The sequence below is a fragment of the Lissotriton helveticus genome (assembly GCF_964261635.1).
Source record: "Lissotriton helveticus chromosome 1_1 unlocalized genomic scaffold, aLisHel1.1 SUPER_1_unloc_25, whole genome shotgun sequence".
Lineage (NCBI taxonomy): Eukaryota > Metazoa > Chordata > Amphibia > Caudata > Salamandridae > Lissotriton > Lissotriton helveticus.
The window spans coordinates 24,967-43,996 of record NW_027611665.1 but is presented as its reverse complement, the minus strand read 5'-3'; the positions used below and the strand labels follow the sequence as shown (position 1 = coordinate 43,996).

Sequence of the window (19,030 nt, the reverse complement as noted above, 5' to 3'; positions counted from 1 at the left end):
GATTTGGGATATTTCCATAGAGGTGAAATATGTGTTTCTGATATATGTGGGAATGGCACGGGCGTGACCGGTCAGGTCACGTTGACACAGATAGGAAATGTGCTGTTTCTGCAATAGCTAGCTGGAAGCTGGCACGCGTATTTATCAGAAAGCCTTGCGTTGCTTTGCACGTTGCAGCTGGCTGACACAGAAAATGAAACGCGTGACCATTTTGTGCATTCTTGCTGGTGTCAATTTTAAGTAGATTAAAGAAAGCTACAGGCCTTAAAGCAAAAGGCATTTGGTATCATAAAATATCAGCTACATCATCGCCACATCTGATACCAAATCACATGCTAATCAGAAATCAGCTTTGTTCATCATCTCTTGTCCCTCATGCTGATGGGTGTGGTGGTATGTAATACCATCCCTGGATATGCAGCGGGCACAGGAGTTGGAAATGACTGTACAACAGGCCGGGCAGATTTTGACCAGGAGGCATAGTGTCAAAAGGACTGCTACCACTATTATAATGGCCTGTAGTATCCAAGAACCCCAGTCTGCAAACCAGTTCGTCATGTCTTCCCACAGGCCCCCTGTGTGTATACCATGAGCCTCATCTCTAATTTCCTTGATCTTATCTATTGCTATATTTATATTCCCACTGTTATCTATGAATATGCAGCACTGAGAAGGTAATTGATGAATGATGTTGCAGACTCCGCCTTCTTTGGCCAGAATGATGTCTAGAGTAATCCTATTCTGGATTATTACGGTCCTCATGGAGGTGAGTTCTTCTGTTATATTCCCTAAGGCGCCAGTGGTAGAGTCCGCTAGATCCTCAATCATTCTGGATAACTGGTGTATCCTTACTGAGGTATAGGCACCGCCTACCACTGGGATAATCGCCCCAAAACCTGTTAATATGTTGTCTACCCATGCTGCCGTTCTCTCTGCCCTAACCAGCGCCAACACTTGCTTTTCTGCTGGAACTAACTTGGTGAAGTGGGTCATCTGCGGAATGATGGATGCTCGGTAGCAACTTGCATACCATCCTGGAGGCAGATAGAAGTATGCCCATGGGCCACAGACAAAGAAAAGGCCCCTGTAACCTACCAGACCTGGAGATGACTTGTCACGGCTCCTGACTCGTGTCAGTCTCATGGTGTGGTTACAGCTGCTGGTGCCCATATATATCTGTTGAACTGTCTTTGCTGGTTGTATACCTTTTATCCTGTTTATCCTGTCTTCACAGTCGAACAATCCCTGATGACCCTGAGCCAGTCGGCTGCATATTTGTGCAAGGGACCCTTTTAGGTATGAGAGGAGAGTCTGTTGCTTGCTTGCTATCGCTAGGAGGGGCCAGTACTTCAAATACAGTCACACCTACCGACACCTACACAGACATGCTGTGTTGGCTTAGTAGCATGTCGCGCATTAAGACACAGCCTACATACTTGGATACTGGCTGTACGTGGTACTTTAAACTATGTGTGGCATCTGTGGGCAGATGTGTGCAAACATAGCAATCAGATATATTTAAAATTGTTACATATGGCTTTAGCATTTCAATGTATTGATTTCCTTCATATGTTTCCCACAATCCTCCTTGATCCCCTTTATTCACATCCACCCCCATTTCAGCATTCTTTGTGGTCATAGTCAGTCATATTCAGTTCATAATCCTTTGGGGATTTCGTTGGTTCATTTCCCACTCTTCCATTAAGATGCGGTATCTCAAGATCTGCAGAATAGACTATAATCATCGTTGTCACTAGTATTGCTGGTGCCGGTAATAATATTGCAAGGACCACTGCTTTCCAGTTACATGTGTGTGGTTCAGTGGATGGCATGGCTCCAGAACAAACCTGTCCCTTCCCTATGCTTTTTAATCTTCTTGTGAAGGAGCCCTAAGTTTATTCAATGGTCCACTCGGGCTGGTGAATAGGCCCTAATTTTGTTCTTCTTCCTCTTGGCGCTATGCTAACTAACCCTTAGAGCCAGGTATTTTACCCACTGTTTTCCTGTTCTATTCAATGTCTCGGATAGGTCTAGGACCAATGTTCTCTATTGCAAAAACGGCACAATGGGGAATGTTCCAGGTCTTGGATAAGGCTAGAACCAGTGTCCTCCATAGCAAAAATGGCAGAAAGTTGAAAGTCAAAACGTACATTTGTTAATTCTTGCTCAGGTACTTGTGCCAAACGCGTTGGAGAGGAAATGTCATGAAAAATCAGTCTTATTAGTTCACTGAGCAACAGGGGATCTGGCATAAGTAATGTCAGTGTGGCAAAGAGTTACTGCCGGCCAGGAATCCTGCTGAAACTTGCCGTCACCAGCCAGGGAATGTCTGAGACCTGGGCCAGACCCTCCAGGACAAGAAAAAAATTGTACGTGAGAAAAGGCAGCGGACAGTAGGCAGCAATGACAAAGGTGAACACACGCCCGTGGCGCAGAATCGAAGAAAAGTCAATATTACAGAAAGCGAGATAAATGGCTAAACAGTATTGACTTCCTGGGCCTTGTGATGGCAGAAGCAAAAATAGACCATGAGAACCAATAACAGGAGAACGAAGAACGTGACCATAAAAGGGACCATGAAAGACATGGAGTCGGGAAAACAAGCAGTGTAAATATCCCCAGGACATAAACACACTGGCGCAGTCATAGGAAGCCAAGAACAAGAGGCAGAAACAACACAAGCGTGCTGAGAGGGAAAAGAGCAGAATCACCCCAAAGACAACAGAGAGGCAACAACGAGAGCATCCACCGGTATCGACGCTCCAGCAACCAGAGAGATCGGAGAGAGATAAATAAACAGAACGTTATCACCTCAAATCCCCTCTCTCAGAGGGTGCAGAAGAGGCCAAGCACCAGTGTCCGTCAATGGAGCCAGTCAGTTGTGATGGGACCGCATTCTTCACCAAATGTTGAAGCTGAAATAATAAAGGATAATAAAATGACACCGAAATAATTCTCTCTCAGCACACACGTTTGCAAGATTTATTTGGAACCCAATCAGAATGCAAAATAAACATGCAGCACGGAGACCTCAGCAAAGCTTACTGAGTGCCCAATTGGTATGACAGTGCAGAGACATTTTATAGATACAAGCCCTCGAGGATGGGCATCACAAAATACGTAACACCGATCAGACTAGGTCCTGCTGGACCAATCAGTGAAGGCTAATTCTGGTGTGATACCTTCTAAGGACCGAAATACGTCTATGATCTGGTGTTGCTGCCCTCGTGTCATCGGCACGTGTCATCAACAAAAGCAGATTTGGGGTATTTCCATAGAGGTGAAATATCTGTTTCTGGTATATGTGGGCATGGCACGGACGTGACCGGTCAGGTCACGTTGACACAGATAGGAAATGTGCTGTTTCTGCAATAGCTGGCTGGAAGCTGGCACACGTATTTCTCGGAAAGCCTTGTGTTGCTTTGCACGTTGCAGCTGGCTGACACAGAATATGGAACGTGTGACCTTTTATGCATTCTTGCTGGTGTCAATTTTAAGTAGATTAAAGAAAGCTACAGGCCTTAAAGCAAAAGGCTTTTGGTATCATAAAATATCAGCTACATCAGTTTTAGTTAGGATGTAGTTTACATAGGAAGAGCGTTTTTTCATTTGCCAATAACTTTGGTGTCATTTGACGAATACTCGTGAAATTTCTAAAAGTAGTTTGCAACTCACTTTAGCTGCTGTCTTTTTTCGGGGTGATCTGTCTTAGAAAAAAGGGGGGTCCCAAAACGCTTTTTCCCCATGTTAATTTCCATAGGAAATGTTGGCATGTCTACAGCCCTGACCTGCTTAACAGAATGACACCAGATTTGTCAGGAAAATGGATGTTGATTCTGGGAAGTGCCTTTTTGTGATTTCTTTAAATCTGTACAGTAGTTGCAGAGTTATTTACAGAAATACCTTGGGACACGGAGCACCCGCAACCCCTCCCAATCTCATACCTTGATCTGATTGGCTACCAACACTTCAAACGAGGAAGTGTTGGAAGCCGTCTTGTGACTCTGTTTGAATCAACTCACAGAAAAAACCATTAAAAAAAGAAAAGGGGGTTGGGTAGAAACACCCTGACCCCACTGGGTCTCTTCGGGGGAGTCCCACAAAGACCTCGCATGGCCAAAAAAAGCATAAAAAAAATAATTTCGGCAGGATTCGATGCCTGCCAACTTTTTTGTTGTTAAACCTAGCGTGGTCTCCTGTGTTGGCCCCAAGTGGGCCAGGTCCTGAGGGCATTTCTAAAAATAATAGAGTGAGGCGAACACAGGTCCCCCCCATGAAGCTGAATATTGCCCTAGGGGCCATCACCTACCCGGGGCTTCTTTAAAAATGAAAGTGGGAGAGGCTCGCACAGCAGGGCTCGAAAAATCTGAAAAGTTGTACTAGTCCTGCAGATCTAGTACCTTGGAAAATCCCCTCGACCTAACTTTAACCTACTTGACCTCCATCTCTGAAAACAGAGCAAAAGTGACAAGATAACAAGATTTAAAGTCATCTTTATTGCTCATTCCATTTGTCAGCAATAAAAATGCCTTTAAATCATGTTATCTTGGCACTTTTGCTCCGTTTTCAAAGACAGAGTACAAAAGTTAGTTTGTCTTCCTACTCGCCAGAAAGGGAGAGTGGGACCTAAAAATAGCTTGTCCTAATCAATTCTCCCTCGCAAATGCGAGCAGGCGAGTGAATTTGTCGAGCCCTGTACAGCCTCTTCCACTGCCCAGGAATCACCACCTCCCCGGTGCTTATTTAATTATAATTGGGGGGGCTCTTTGACTCCCCACGTGCCCCGGTGTCCGCCACCTCCCTGGGGCTTTCTCTTTACACAAAGCATGGGTTGCGCGGACCCCCCTTCCTCCACCCTGTGGGCTGCCACCTTCTCAGGGCTTTAATTTTAAATAATGCGGGGGCACAAAAAACCCCTGCGACCCCGGGGAATGCCAACTCCCTCGGCCTTTTGTCAATTTGGAAGGGGGGGCCTGCATGATCTTCCCGGAGACCCAGGGACCACCTCTCCAGGGGTCTAATTTTAATTGATGTGTGGGGGCCACACAGACCCCCCTGCACCCCTAGGGACTGCCACCTCTTTTTTGTTAAATGTATTGCGGGGGTCACATGGCCCCTCCGCAGCCCTGGGGAAAATATGAAGAACCTTCAGCCAATAATGGCCCTGGGCACCCCTAGGGCAGACCCCTGCTATTTCCCTGGCCACCCGTGGGACATAGCTGTTTGTTGTGGCTTGGCGGGAGCTATACCGCTCCGGCCAAGCCACAGAAAACTGTGTTCCAGTTCTAGCAAGCGAGAGCAGAAAAAAATGCTCTTGCTTGCCGAAAGCGGCGCATTCTGGGGCAAGATTCTAGAGTTTAGTGAATATTATTGTATTAGCTCTCAGCTGAGCCGGAGAGCCTACCCCTGAGGAGGGTTTTGCTATTGGATACTATAATAATCACTGCACTCTAGAATTTCGTCCCATAATGCTTTGCAGGGCCTTTGGTTGGGATTGTATTTTTGCCCATACCTGTGCTTGGGGTGGTCCTAGGAGGATGGGACCACCACCAAATCATGTCAGCATTGTGTGCTGTTTGTGTTCAAGGATTCTTCTTGGTCCTTTCCCTAGGTTAGGAAGGACCCCAGAATCATCACGTCTCTCACTGCTTGCTGTATTTTTATTTTCACTTTTGTTAGATGATTATATGCATTTTAGCATGTGATAATGTTACTTGTCGTTTTCCCAAGGGTATGTGAGGATTCTGTTTTCTTAATTGTGGTGAGATGGAATGGAGTTACGGAGCAGAATTCACAGAGTTTTTGATCAATTCCACAGAATTCGGTATAGTGGTACTTATCTGTGTGTTCATATTTTGTGTGTGTGTTTGTTATGTTATGTTATGTTAATTTCGATTTATATAGCGCCAAATCACCGACAGGTCTCTTAGCGCTTGCTTCGGGAACCCGTCCTGGCTTTCCCTGCGAGATAACCCCTACTGGGCATCCCCAAGGTGAAGACCAGGCATCCCATCGCACTGGGGCCTTAGTGGAGATTAAGCAAGCTATTGCCCAGAGTTGCAGAGTGTGAACCCATGATTCGTGTAGGCACTGAGGCGAGAATTATCGAGTCCGTGGATATTTTGAGCTCAAGACCCTGCCGCATCGGGAATTGAACCCTGGTCCCGGGTCCGACCTCTGCATCAGGGTCTGCCTCCTCTAACCAGTGAGCCACACTTCTCCACCTTTGTATGTGTATTTCTTTGTAGGTACACCCTTTTCTGCCGTAGAAGAATGAAAGCCTCTTTTAATGAGGTATTCCACAAGCCTGCCTTACAATTTAAAAAACATATTAAATGACATGAGCACACCCGCAATTTTCTATGTAATGACATTTATCCCAAACACGGATTGTTTTTCCTCCATTCCTACTTTCAAACTAGAGGCGTAGCTTCCATTTGCGCAGCAGGCGCAGTGGCACCAGGGCCCACTGAACTCCTAATTATTGCTGTATTTCACAGTTTCACATGGGTCAAAGAGGGAATGTCTTTCTTGGACTAGAGCCCCTGACACACTGGCTACTGCTGTAACCTAGCCTTGCTGGAGAACAAATGTTATTTGCGAGAGGGATGCTGTATGAAAGAGTGACGACTCGTTGGATATTGTTCTATTCGTGAAATACATCTGCTTTAGAGTTGGAAATGATTATCAGCCCGTCAGTGGCGGGAAGTTCCATCGGGGAGCATGGCAGTGCCTAACAGGGCTGAATGTAAACACAGCTAAGTACGGGAAGCTGCCCAGCGCATTACCTTTGCTTGTGTTCTAGGCCTTGTCATAAAGTTTGGCCAACTTAATTAGATATGGTGATCTCCTGTATGTGCTGCAAGCAAGTACACCATCCCACCGAGATATTAAGGTGTTAAGAGCCCTGTTCGTTGGGGAACGTTACTTGCGAACCACAGAGAATTGAAGGTGGAGCAGCCATAAAGACAAGCCCCAGGACAGTCTGGAGGTCAGCCAGCGTGTAAGCCTCATTACGTATAATCTCTTTAGTTCAAATGGGGCTGGTAAAAGCAGATATCTGCCCCACCATAAATATGAAATCTGGAAATATAGAGAATCTTTTTACTTTAACACTGAAAACTGCCAACATTTCTGTGTGACAATGTGGGCGAAATGAGGAATTAGAAGGGGAATTGGAGCAGTATATCACTAAACGTGTAATAGGTGATTAGGTGGAGACCGTAAATGTGTAGTGTTCATGTGATGTTTGTTTTAATAACACTGTGGTTGTGGTACACTGGGTTGCTCGGTTGAAGGCGTGAGCCGAAATGCGTAGGCATCATGTGTTGGGTTTTGCTGCATTATAGAATGAATAAAACAGTAGTGAGCACTTGGACAATGATTTGTCGTCTTCGTGGCACACCGAGTGAGAGTACGGCTGATCGTCCTTTGGATAAAGTCATTTTGAGGTGGTTTATGGCAGGGCCATTGTTGTAAATCATTATGCGTGGTCAAGGCATATGCATGGTAAAGACTTGCGTGGTAAAGGTGTTACGTGGTTAAGGCATATGCATGGTAAAGACTTGCGTGGTAAAGGTGTTACGTGGTAAAGGCATACGTGGTAAAGGCATTTGTTGGAATGTATGACATTATAATTAGTCTAATCCTGCACTATCTCTTGACTTGAAACTAGACCCTGAGCCTTGATAAACTGGACACAGAGAGCCCAAAAAAAGTGTAAAAGCACGTGTATTGGGAAGGTCATGCCACATTGTCATCACATGCCATTTTCCCAGTGCCTTGTACCATTTCCCCAGTTTTTCTCGCATAAATGGTGCAATGTACCGTATAGCACTACTCGCCACCACTTTTAGAGGGTGATCCATTTCTCTGCCTACCCTGGATGGAGAGTTACTGCAGCATTTTGTTGAAGTGAAACTCTAAGTGTCAGAAAGAGTCAGATTGGCGTCTGTGAATTTTCACTTACTCACAAGTTAGGGTTCATTCACAAACTGACGAGGTGAAGCATGCAGGCGCTGCATTTACTAGTGTGTGATTCTACACATGCATACTACACCTGGTGGCGATCATCTGACTAGTTTTGTTTTCAAACATTGTTGAAAGAGCTGCTTAGTCCTAAAAGCTCCAACTCTTTGAGCATAAATAAGATAAGCTGCAAAACAACTCATCTGGGGACACAGACAAGCCCACTGACACCAAGATAGAGACAGTAAAGATGGTTATTCACAGGCCCTGGAAAACCCCCTAGTCCTGCTCATCATACAGACCCATCTCCCTCCTAAACGCTCATGCTTAACTATTCACAGGCAGGGCTCGATAAATCCGAAAAAGTGTACTAGTCCTGCAGGTCTAGTACCTTGGAAAAGTCCCTTGACCCAACGGCAACCTACTTGACCTCCGTCTCTGAAAACAGGAGCAAAAGTGACAAGTTAACAAGATTTAAAGGCATCTTTATTGCTCATTTCCTTTGGGAGCAATACAAATGCCTTTAAATCTTGTTATCTTGTCACTTTTGCTCCGTTTTCAAAGACAGAGGACAAAAGTTAGTTTGTCTTCCTACTCGCCAGAAATGGCAACTAGGACCTAAAAATAGCTTGTCCTCATCAATTCTCCCTCGCAAATGCGAGCGGGCGAGTGCATTTGTCGAGCCCTGACAGGCATTCTGGCACACATCTTAGGCCATTCATAATGGCCTTATGACTGCGAGTCACAGCAGTGGTGAGATAATACTGTGCCGTTGATGCAATGCATTCTTTCCAACACTGAGAAGACACTGGACACAATGTCCGCCAAGGGCCCGATTTATATTCAGGTGGATGGTTTATTCTGTCATAAATGAGGCAGGTGTCCTGTCTACCCTATTAAAAATGCATTATATTCTGTGGCAATTGTAATAAAGCGATCATGATCTGTCATGTTTGAGGCAATAACCTGTCGGATAAACTCTAAATCAGGCCCCTTGTCTGCAGCAAGTGTTGTAAAAGGAGCAGGAGCCAGCGTTATAGGAAGAGGGTCTAGAAGCAGATATAGTCCCAGAGTCACTGAAGCACCTACCTGTTCACTTCCTCTGTTTATACCTCATTAGCACCTTCCTGTGCACCTGCTCTGTTTGTACCTCATAGGTACCTATATGTGCACCTCATCTGTTTATACCTCATAAGCACCTATATGTGTACCTCATCTGTTTATACCTCACTAGCACCCACCTGTGCACTCTCTCTGTTTATAGCTAATAGGCCCCTTCCTGTGCACCTTCTCAGTTAGTACCTCCCAGGTGAGCTTCTTAAATGAAGCTTGTGATCAGTGTACTGACAACCACGGCCTCTTCACTATCAGGCCATTATCTCCATCTGCTGTGTGCATGCTTCAAGCGTGCCCCCCTGCTACAGCTAACAAGGAACCCTGAAGAGTGAGTACACAGACCGAGGGGAGTAGGGGAGCTGAAGGACATGGAATGAGGTAAACCTGGATAAAAGAAATATGGGAATGGAGGAATGTGACTTCACCTGTGAACAATCGACATCCCCTTTCGCTCTACCAAAGCCCTGTTGAGTTCCAAAGTAGCATCCTGGCCTTCAGACAGACCACAATAAGTCAAATATCATGGAAAACAGGAACATGGAAAGCAATTATTAATATGCACACATCTGTTGGATGCTTGATATTTCAGATAATTTATTGGTTGTGATGGATTCTATATAAGGATTAAATGACTGATATCGTTGAATAATAAATGTCATGATTTAATGTTTGTTTGCCATATCTGTGTGCGCAATATAAAGACGGGCCATTAGAATTAACCCCTCATTCTGTTTCACAGAAAGCTCTGGAAGGAGCTGCTGATTGAAATACAACAGGATCTTAACTTTATCTACTTTAGGAAGAACTAAAGACTAATTTTTTAAGTTGTCTTTCAGGGCAGAATCAGTCAATAGTTCAAGGGAGATGGATATATATTACGCTGATAGAAAATCCACCTCAACTCGGGATAATGCTCCAGTCTTCCAGGTTAGAAGGATCCAGAAATGCTTGAGCCCGGAGGGCTGTAAAATGTGTTGAAGGTGACGTAGGGCTTTATTACGAGTGTGGCGGTCTTCCAATGGGACTACCACAGCGGAGGTACCAGGCAGACTGCCAAGCCCATTGAGAGCCCGCCGCCGGATTATGACCTAATCCATGGTGGGTGGGCGGTGCAGCAGCGGTCTCGCGGCGGCTGTATTAGGCTCATTTGAGAGCCTTAACAGCATACCACCACCTTAAAAGTGCCTGCAGTACGTTCCTGTACCATGTCATGCATGCCACACTGTGCAGGAACAAGGGTGCCATTCCATGGGATGGCACAGCATGTGCCCCCTGCATGCAACCCCAGGAGCAGAATCGGCCAGGGCCCTGTGAGGGCCCCCTTACCTGCATGTCCTTTATCCTTTTCATGGTAGAGTCCCCGCCATGAAAAGGGCGGTGGATATGCAGACTGTAATATGCTCGGCGATGACGGCATCGGCACTGCCAACATATTCAGGGTGTTTGCAGACCGCCTCCACAGCGGGATCCTTGATCCTGGTGGGGGGGGGGGGCGGTCTCACCACCACACTCATAATACGGCGGTCAGTCCGCCTGGATGGTGGCAGTTTGACCGCAACCGTGAGTACGGCGATCATGAGGGCAGTCGCACTCATAGAAAGACTCTTAATAAGCTGCAAGGTAAAGGCGGGAGTTGGCATTTGAACTGATCCAGTGTGAACAGGAAAGCATTGTGGAAAAAGGTATCTGGAGTTACCTTTGTCATATATACTTCCTAAAGAGCTACCTTTGTCATGTATACTTCCTGAAGAGTTACCTTTGCTATACACTTCCTGAAGAGTTACCTTTGTTATTCACTTCCTGAAGAGTTACCTTGGTTAAATACTTCCTGAAGAGTTACCTTTGTTGTACACTTCCTGAAGAGTTACCTTGATTAAATAATTCCTGAAGAGTTACCTTTGTTATACACTTCCTGAAGAGTTACCTTTGTTGTACACTTCCTGAAGAGTTACCTTGGTTAAATAATTCCTGAAGAGTTACCTTTGTCATGTATACTTCCTGAAGAGTTACCTTTGCTATACACTTCCTGAAGAGTTACCTTTGTTATACACTTCCTGAAGAGTTACCTTGGTTAAATAATTCCTGAAGAGTTACCTTTGTTATACACTTCCTGAAGAGTTACCTTGGTTAAATAATTCCTGAAGAGTTACCTTTGTCATGTATACTTCCTGAAGAGTTACCTTTGCTATACACTTCCTGAAGAGCTACCTAAGGTAGATACTTCCTGAAACTGAATTAACGGCAGCGCTTCCTGATTCCTCTCTTTTTCCACAATCTGTTCTGTTTAAATGAAATCTTGTCCATGTATATCTGCCTAAAACTCTACCTGTAGCACGAGTGCTCTGTGGCTGCCCTTTCTTTAGTAAGTTACTCAGTGAATAATGGTAAATCACTATCTTTTCAGAAGTAAATACAATGTGACATGTTCAACCACAGTTTTAATGAAATATCCATGTATGGTAAAATGTTCCTCACTAAATTTCAAATATGGTAGAGAAGAGATGTCTTATCCAGCTGGTTAAATATTGTGTATTCACATTCTATTACATTTGCATTTAGTAATATTACATTTCTTTACATCCAACAGAGAATAAGCCTTAAATGCAAGGATTGATTATGAATAATGAAGATAACACATCAAACCTGCAAAAATTATCAAAAATAAGGAGCTCCAAAAACATCAGTGCAATCAGAGGCAGAGGACAGATCCAGGAAGACGAAGTCAAAGGCAATTCAGTGAGTGTCCGAGTCTGAGATCTGCACCTCGACACCCCAAGACGAAGAAATGACCACAACAAAACCAAGACAACAAAACTGACAAACCACCTGCTGTATAAACAAGCGTCCAACACCAGCTTTGATCATGAGGCCGGTATGAGAGTTGGAGGAAGGTCTTGTGTCTATTTGGGATCCATAGCTTGGAACAAACTCCCTCCTCAGCTTTGAGCTGTTAGTATCATGATAATGTTTAAAAAAGGTTGAAATCTTGGCTTTTTGTCCATGTTTGAAACAAACTGATTTACTTTCTTTTCTGACCTGTGCTTTGCCGCGGGACACTCTTTGGAGTAGCTGTACACATTACGAGTCGCTTCACCATCATGATATGGCTAGAGCAGTGCTTCGCTATCTAAATTGGCAACAGACCACCATTCAGTGCTCTAGGTGTATTGTTAACTCTTTCTAGCCAAACCTCAGGCACCAGGGAAAAGCACAACGAAGTGGAGCCTAACCACTGAAGGCTAAAGGAAAGCGGAGTTCTCCTCTCTGAAGTACAGAGTATTGTCCCAATTTGCACCTACCGGAAGGAAGATTAGGCTTTACCCGCAAGCATGCAAAGCCATTATCCAATCTAAAGATGCAATCACCCTCAAGGAAGCCTTACTGATATTATGAATGTGGCAGGTATTTAGTGAGTCTTGTATTTTTATTTTTAAATCGGAAATCACGCGTCCAAAATATAACACGCATACAGGGAATGTGAAAATAACGCAAGTAGTTTATGAACTATGCTGACCCTTCAGGAAACACGGTCAGGAGAAAAATCGTGCAATTCCACTGAATATGTCAAGAACTTTAGCCAATTAGAAACCATAAAAGAGCATCAGCAAATACACACAGGGGAAAAACCATACCATTGCAATGAATGTGTGCAGAGCTTCAGTTGGTTATCACTCCTCCAAAGACATCAAAGAATACACACAGGGGAAAAACCATACCATTGCACTGAATGTGTAAAGAGCTTCAGTCATCTATCAGACCTCCATAGACATCAGAAAATACACACAGGGGAAAAACCATACCATTGCAAGAAATGTGTGAAGAGTTTCAGTCAATTATCAAACCTCCATAGACATCAGAAAATACACACAGGGGAAAAACCATATCATTGCAAGAAATGTGTGAAGAGTTTCAGTATGTTAGCAGAACTCCAAACACATCAGAGAATACACACAGGGGAAAAACCATACCATTGCAAGGGATGTGTGAAGAGTTTCAGTACGCTAGCAAAACTCCAAACACATCAGCGAACACACAGAGGGGAAAAACCATACCATTGCAGTGAATGTGTGAAGAGCTTCAGTCAAATTACATGTCTCCGCACACATCAGAGAATACACACAGGGGAAAAACCATACCAGTGCAGTGAATGTGTAAAGAGCTTCAGTCAATTATCAAACCTCCAGATACATCAGCGAATACACACTGGGGAAAAACCATACCATTGCAGTGAATGTGTGAAGAGCTTCATTCAATTATCAAGCCTCCATACACATCAGCGCACACACACGGGAGAAAAACCATACCATTGTAAGGAATGTGTAAAGAGCTTCAGTCAATTATCAAGCCTCCATACACATCAGCGCACACACACGGGAGAAAAACCATACCATTGTAAGGAATGTGTAAAGAGCTTCAATCAAATTTCACAGCTCCACAGACATCAGAGAATACACACAGGGGGAAAACTATACCATTGCAGTGAATGTGTGAAGAGTTTCAGTACGTTAGCAGAACTCCAATCACATCAGCGAACACACACAGGGGAAAAACCATACCAGTGCGGTGAATGTGTAAAGAGCTTCAGTCTGTTAACAGGCCTCCGGAGACATCAGCGAATACACACTGGGGAAAAACCATACCATTGCAGTGAATGTGTGCAGAGCTTCAGTCGGTTAGCACATCTCCAAACACATCAGCGAACACACACAGGGGAAAAACCATACCATTGCAGTGAATGTGTAAAGAGCTTCAGTCAGTTAACAAGCCTCCGGAGACATCTGCGAACACACACAGGGGAAAAACCATACAATTGCAGTGAATGTGGAAGTAGTTTTACTTACTCTTCAGCATTAAGAAATCATCAGCGAGCTCACAAAGGGGAAACAAATCGTTTAAATGCCATGAATGCTTGAAAAGCTGAAGTCCATTATCAATCCTAAACAGGCATCAGCGAACACACGCAGAAGAAAAGCCTTCAAGTGCAATAAATGTGTGAACAAATGTAGTCAATTGTCAAGCCTATGTAGACATCAGCTTGCACTCACTCTGTAAATACCGTACGACTGTAGTGAGTGTAGAAGTACCTTTAGTGCATCTTCCGCACTAAGGATTCATCAGTTAATGCTCACAGAGAAAAATCCATTCAGGTGCAGCGAATGTGTGAATATCTTCTGTCAGTTATTAAACCTACGGATACATCAACTAACATACACAGAGTAAAAAAGAGCATTGCAATGAATGTCAGAAGTGATTTTGTCAATTGCAAACACACCTGGGGTAAACCTTACAATTGCTCTAAAAGTGTGACGAGCTTTTGTCAATTTCTGATCCTACATAGCCTCAGCGTAAACACACCTTCATTTAACTCACTTAGAAATAATCCCAGAGATGCAGTGAATTCAAAAAGAACTTAAGAACATTAACAATAATATTGACTCATCTGAGGACATAGACAGGGGCAGAACAGTGCAGTTATTGTGAGATGAAGGAATTACAGGAACAAGTATATAATTATGTTAGTTATTCAAATACCAGATGAATGAAGACTCGACTAGAAGAAATGAAGAAAACCAAAGATTTGTAGAATATTGAAAGTGTCTGTTCCCAGTGATTGTTCACTTCGGTACACATAGAAAAAACAACGTGATATAACAGGAAATCCACTGGGAGACTAGCACAATGAGGAATAAAAGAAAAGAAACACTGGTAGTTTTTATTTGGCAATGAAGAGTTACAAAGAAAAACATCCAAGTGTTCCAGTTCATGCCACCTATGAAAGTGTAGGGATGAATATGATGTAGTGTAGTTCCTATTATCCCAATAGGCTCTGCGCATTGGAATAATACCTTCAATAGTATAGGCCTAGACCAGACGTTAACTAGGTCTACTACTGTCGATATTAGACTTAAAGTTTTGGGTTTGCCAGCTAGCTCAGAGTTCACTAGAAACTTTCTCGAATAGGCAAGGAGGAGTTGAACCTCCCTGGATAGACAAGAAGGGATTTAGTTTCTGACAACCATAGAACATGACAACTTTGCTCTCCCCTAATCAAGAGTGTATCTCTAGAGTCGTGTGAACAAAAGGCAATTTATTTTACTCAGTCAGTACGTGCATTCTTAGTCTCACCAGATTGTAGAGAAAAGGAAGAGACGGGCGTGTTCAATAAAAGATGTTATTTATTGATCAGTCTCTTTTCTCATACAAGAGAAATGGATCGATATTATTGCAATACTTATGGTTAAGTAAAGTGCATACATTAAAAGCAGAAGTATAAAATAATACTGTAAAAACATTGATATGGTTTCTGAGCCATATGAAGGTTTAAAATGAATAAAATGAATACATACACATATACATTTGACTAATCGTACTCAACTGGTGTTTCTAACTACGCCTACCCCGTGTACCTGACCTAAGCCTAATACGTGGGCGGGAATAGAAAGTTACAGTTTAAGTTAAGTTTGTTTTGCCAAGTGACTGACTAAAGAATTCTCTGCAAGGGGTTATTCAGTTCTGTACCTGGAATCTAGGATGAATGAGGGATGGTATCTCTCGTCTCTGGTCTCGATATTCCAGGCTGCCTGCGAGGGCTACCCGGAAGCGCCAGAGCTCAATCAATCAATCAATCAAGACATTTCTAGAGCGCACTACTCACCCGTAGGGTCTCAAGGAGCTGGATTTCTCGGCAGGAGAAAAGGCAGCTTCTCGTTCTCAGCGCGTCAGGAAGGCGGGGCTGCGCCAGCGGGGTCTGCTCTGCTCTGGGCTTCGGCAAGTCTGGCTGCTCCGATCTCGTCACCACCGCGTGTGTTTGCATAGGGCAATATCGGTAATATTTATACCTTTAAGGTGCCGAGATTGACGTAAGGATGGACATAGATACGTCAATAAGGATGTCATACGACCTGGTCGTTAGCACATTCTTTTGCTGAAGTTCTCGGTGAAATCAAAACAATGGCCGCAGGGTTTTTCCCAGGTCTGTCATAGGTTTGATTTGTTTTGAGAACTCCGTATTCCTTATCAGGGGCTGGAGGAATATCGCTTGTCTAATTAGATGGCAAGCGTTATGACCTAATCAGAAAACACGTTCCTGTGCCGTAGTGTGGCTTTATCAGATAACGGTTCCTGCATCATGGGGGTTTTCTGCCTCATGGGATGGCTGCTAGTTAACTTGTTAACCAGAATAGGGTCAGGAATAGGGGGATCGATACAGAACCTATAGGAATACATCACAATGATTCTGCCTGCACATATTGCTATATTAGCATAAGTGAGTTAGTTGTGAAAACGCCATTTTGCTGCTTTTGCACATGACACAACATCTCTGTTTTTATAAAGACAAACTGCTTGCTTTTCCTTCACATGAGAACGGTCTGTTTTTCATATCTCTAGACTCACACTGCGACCTCAAGTCTACACAAAGTGTTCAAGGTTAAAAAAACAATGTATGCTGTTGATGCAGGTTGATCGGCCCACGCTCTAGACACAACACAAACACAGCTGCTCATTTCTAAAACTCAGGTGCTTTTAATATTGCACTGCATGCATGAGTCTAGCACTTGGAAAAAACCTTTCAATCGACAAAGAGCTGTGCTGATCTGGGATGTGATTCACTTCACCTGACTTTGGAGGTATGGGTTTCCCGGTTTTAACCTAGAGATCTTCTATTATTATAATACCTAGCTCCTATCAAGGGGAGGGTGGTACACAAGGCGCTATAGACCATTATAATATGATTTCTCCCTTTGTATTTTATGGAATTGTAACAATGTTGATTGTATTGATTTTATGCATCTTTTTACTTATGTTAGCAAAGATACTGCATCTTAGAGCACGTAGTTGAAATAAACATTTTAAACTATACAGTGTCTCTGATTGCTCACGTTGTGGACATTTATGAGAATAAAAACAAAAGAGTGTTCTTGATTCCCACTATTCCTGAGAGGTCCCAAAGTCGCTTGTTCATTGGTAGCTTCACTTTAGTACGGAGAATGAATGAGACACTGTTGCTAGTCGGATAGGGGTTCTGGGCACTGAGGTGCATTTTTGGTACACCACAATACACTGAAGTCCTGGTTTCCTGCGCATAGTTCTGTGCATGAGCTGAATTCCCGTAACATGGCACCCAAAGTCTTGATTAGTGCTCGTATCTGTCCCCAATACCCTCAACACCTTTTCCGGTTAACAGGCATGACGGATTAACCTACCTATACGAATGTGTTATAGGTTAATTCAAGCATAAGATTTATAAAAAGGTACACATTTTGAATTACTACCCTTTGTTGTACTGCAATTTATATAAATTGTTTTTCTTCTCTATGTCCTCATGGGTGATATTGACATAGCTCAGCATAGTTGGGCAGCGCTCCGGCGTCATCAGACGCAGTTTGGAGTACCAGACGATGATATGTCTGTAATATTTGTAGTGAGTGCTGATTCGGCGTTCCCCTTTGAGCTTTTCTACTATTGGGTCACGTTTCCTGCAATAAATGTGGATGAGGATACGTTTCATACATACACTCACACTGCGATTCCTGTGAACTATACTCCATATAGGACACAAGAGATTCCAATTTCGGCATGGCAGCATCGTGTTTGGTTTAATGGCACCCTGCCCCACACAGTAACTCCGGTTCGGTTAGGTCCCTTGTCAATTCCTGGGGCCACTTGGCCAGTCTTAGCCGGGTTCACACCATATCCACGTTATCTCAATGCCCCGATTGATGACTTGTGTCAACTTTATACCTCTTTTGTTGGGGTACATAGGGCTTTAGTTCAATATGTTTCTTGCAGCGGAACAAGTTGGACCGGCCGGGATGTAGATTGGTCCAGTCATGGTTAGTACGGTTAATTTAGTAATGGGCAAGCACCCTCAAACTAAGTACGATATGCCTTATTGGCTTGCCGAGAAATTTGACCCACTGGAAGCAGTGTTTCCTAATAACACTCCTGTGGAAAAACACAGGATTCTCTCAATTAGTTTGCAGAAAGACCTATTGCCAGAGGTAATAGATTGTGAGATTTGGGGTAAAGTATTTGCAGCAGAATATGCGAAGTGTTTCTGCACGCCGTCTATAAATGTCTTGCCCTCTGTGATCAAGCATGTTCCGGATGAGCACAGTGCGGAGGCGGCTGTCGAGTTGAGAATGAGGCTCGTTGGAGTGTTTGACGTAGTTGCTGATCTCATCTTTTGTAATGTAAAGGGAGATGCGGTTAACTTTCAGGTGTCGAATGCTTTGCGCCTTGTCCAAGACGTTGACAAACCCGAGCGTTACCTTGAATTATTGCGGAGGCTTATAAGACCATTGGCCGCAATAGTTTGGGTGTTAAGCCTTTTGCTAAAACCGCAACTCAACCGCAGACTCAGATAGCAAAGTCTACTAAAGAGGATCATCCAAATTTTCCAAAACAGAATTGGAAGAATAAAATCAGGGGAAGCAGCAATAGAAACAGGGGTCGCGTCCGGCGTCGCCGATACCAGCGTCTACTGAGCGCATTTATGATTTGTGCAACCACGCAAGAATTAGGGCTCCTGATAGATTACAGGTTCCTCAGCAACGTTCTCCTTGTTCTTCACAGGAAACATCGCGCACAAGCTGGTGGAGGAGAACACGGCAGGGGTCAAGGTGCCCCACAAGGACGTGAGCAGCCCCGCCCGTCTGATGGTAAAGGCAAGCAGGAAGACTTGCCACGTTAACGCCCTCATTTTCAGAAAAAGAAAGTTGCTGCGTTAACCGTAAGGTATGCCACGGATAGTGAGAACACAGGTTTGGATCCTGACATGGGCATTAACGCTGCTCGACAGCGCAGCGGAGGTTACAATAGTGCGGCAAGCACTGCGTCCATATCTGAAGGCGACAGCAACTGACACTTTTATCACAATGGAAACTGCTGCCAGTAGGGTGGCTCCCCCTGACAGACTATATGATATAGTTCTTTTAATAGAAGG

At 44.0% G+C, this 19,030-nt stretch overlaps 1 protein-coding gene across 2 annotated transcripts in view; it reads left to right on the top strand.

Annotated features, from left to right (window-relative positions):
• LOC144805787 (uncharacterized) overlaps positions 1 to 16,934 on the top strand; it is a 118,404-nt gene extending 101,470 nt beyond the window's left edge. For both annotated transcript variants that reach the window (XM_078672273.1, XM_078672272.1), the window contains one exon: positions 11,672 to 16,934. In XM_078672273.1, coding sequence (XP_078528399.1) covers positions 12,591 to 13,997 — 1,407 coding nt within the window. In that variant the 5' untranslated portion in view covers positions 11,672 to 12,590 and the 3' untranslated portion in view covers positions 13,998 to 16,934. The remainder of the gene's footprint in view (positions 1 to 11,671) is intronic.
• Positions 16,935 to 19,030: the final 2,096 nt, after the last annotated feature.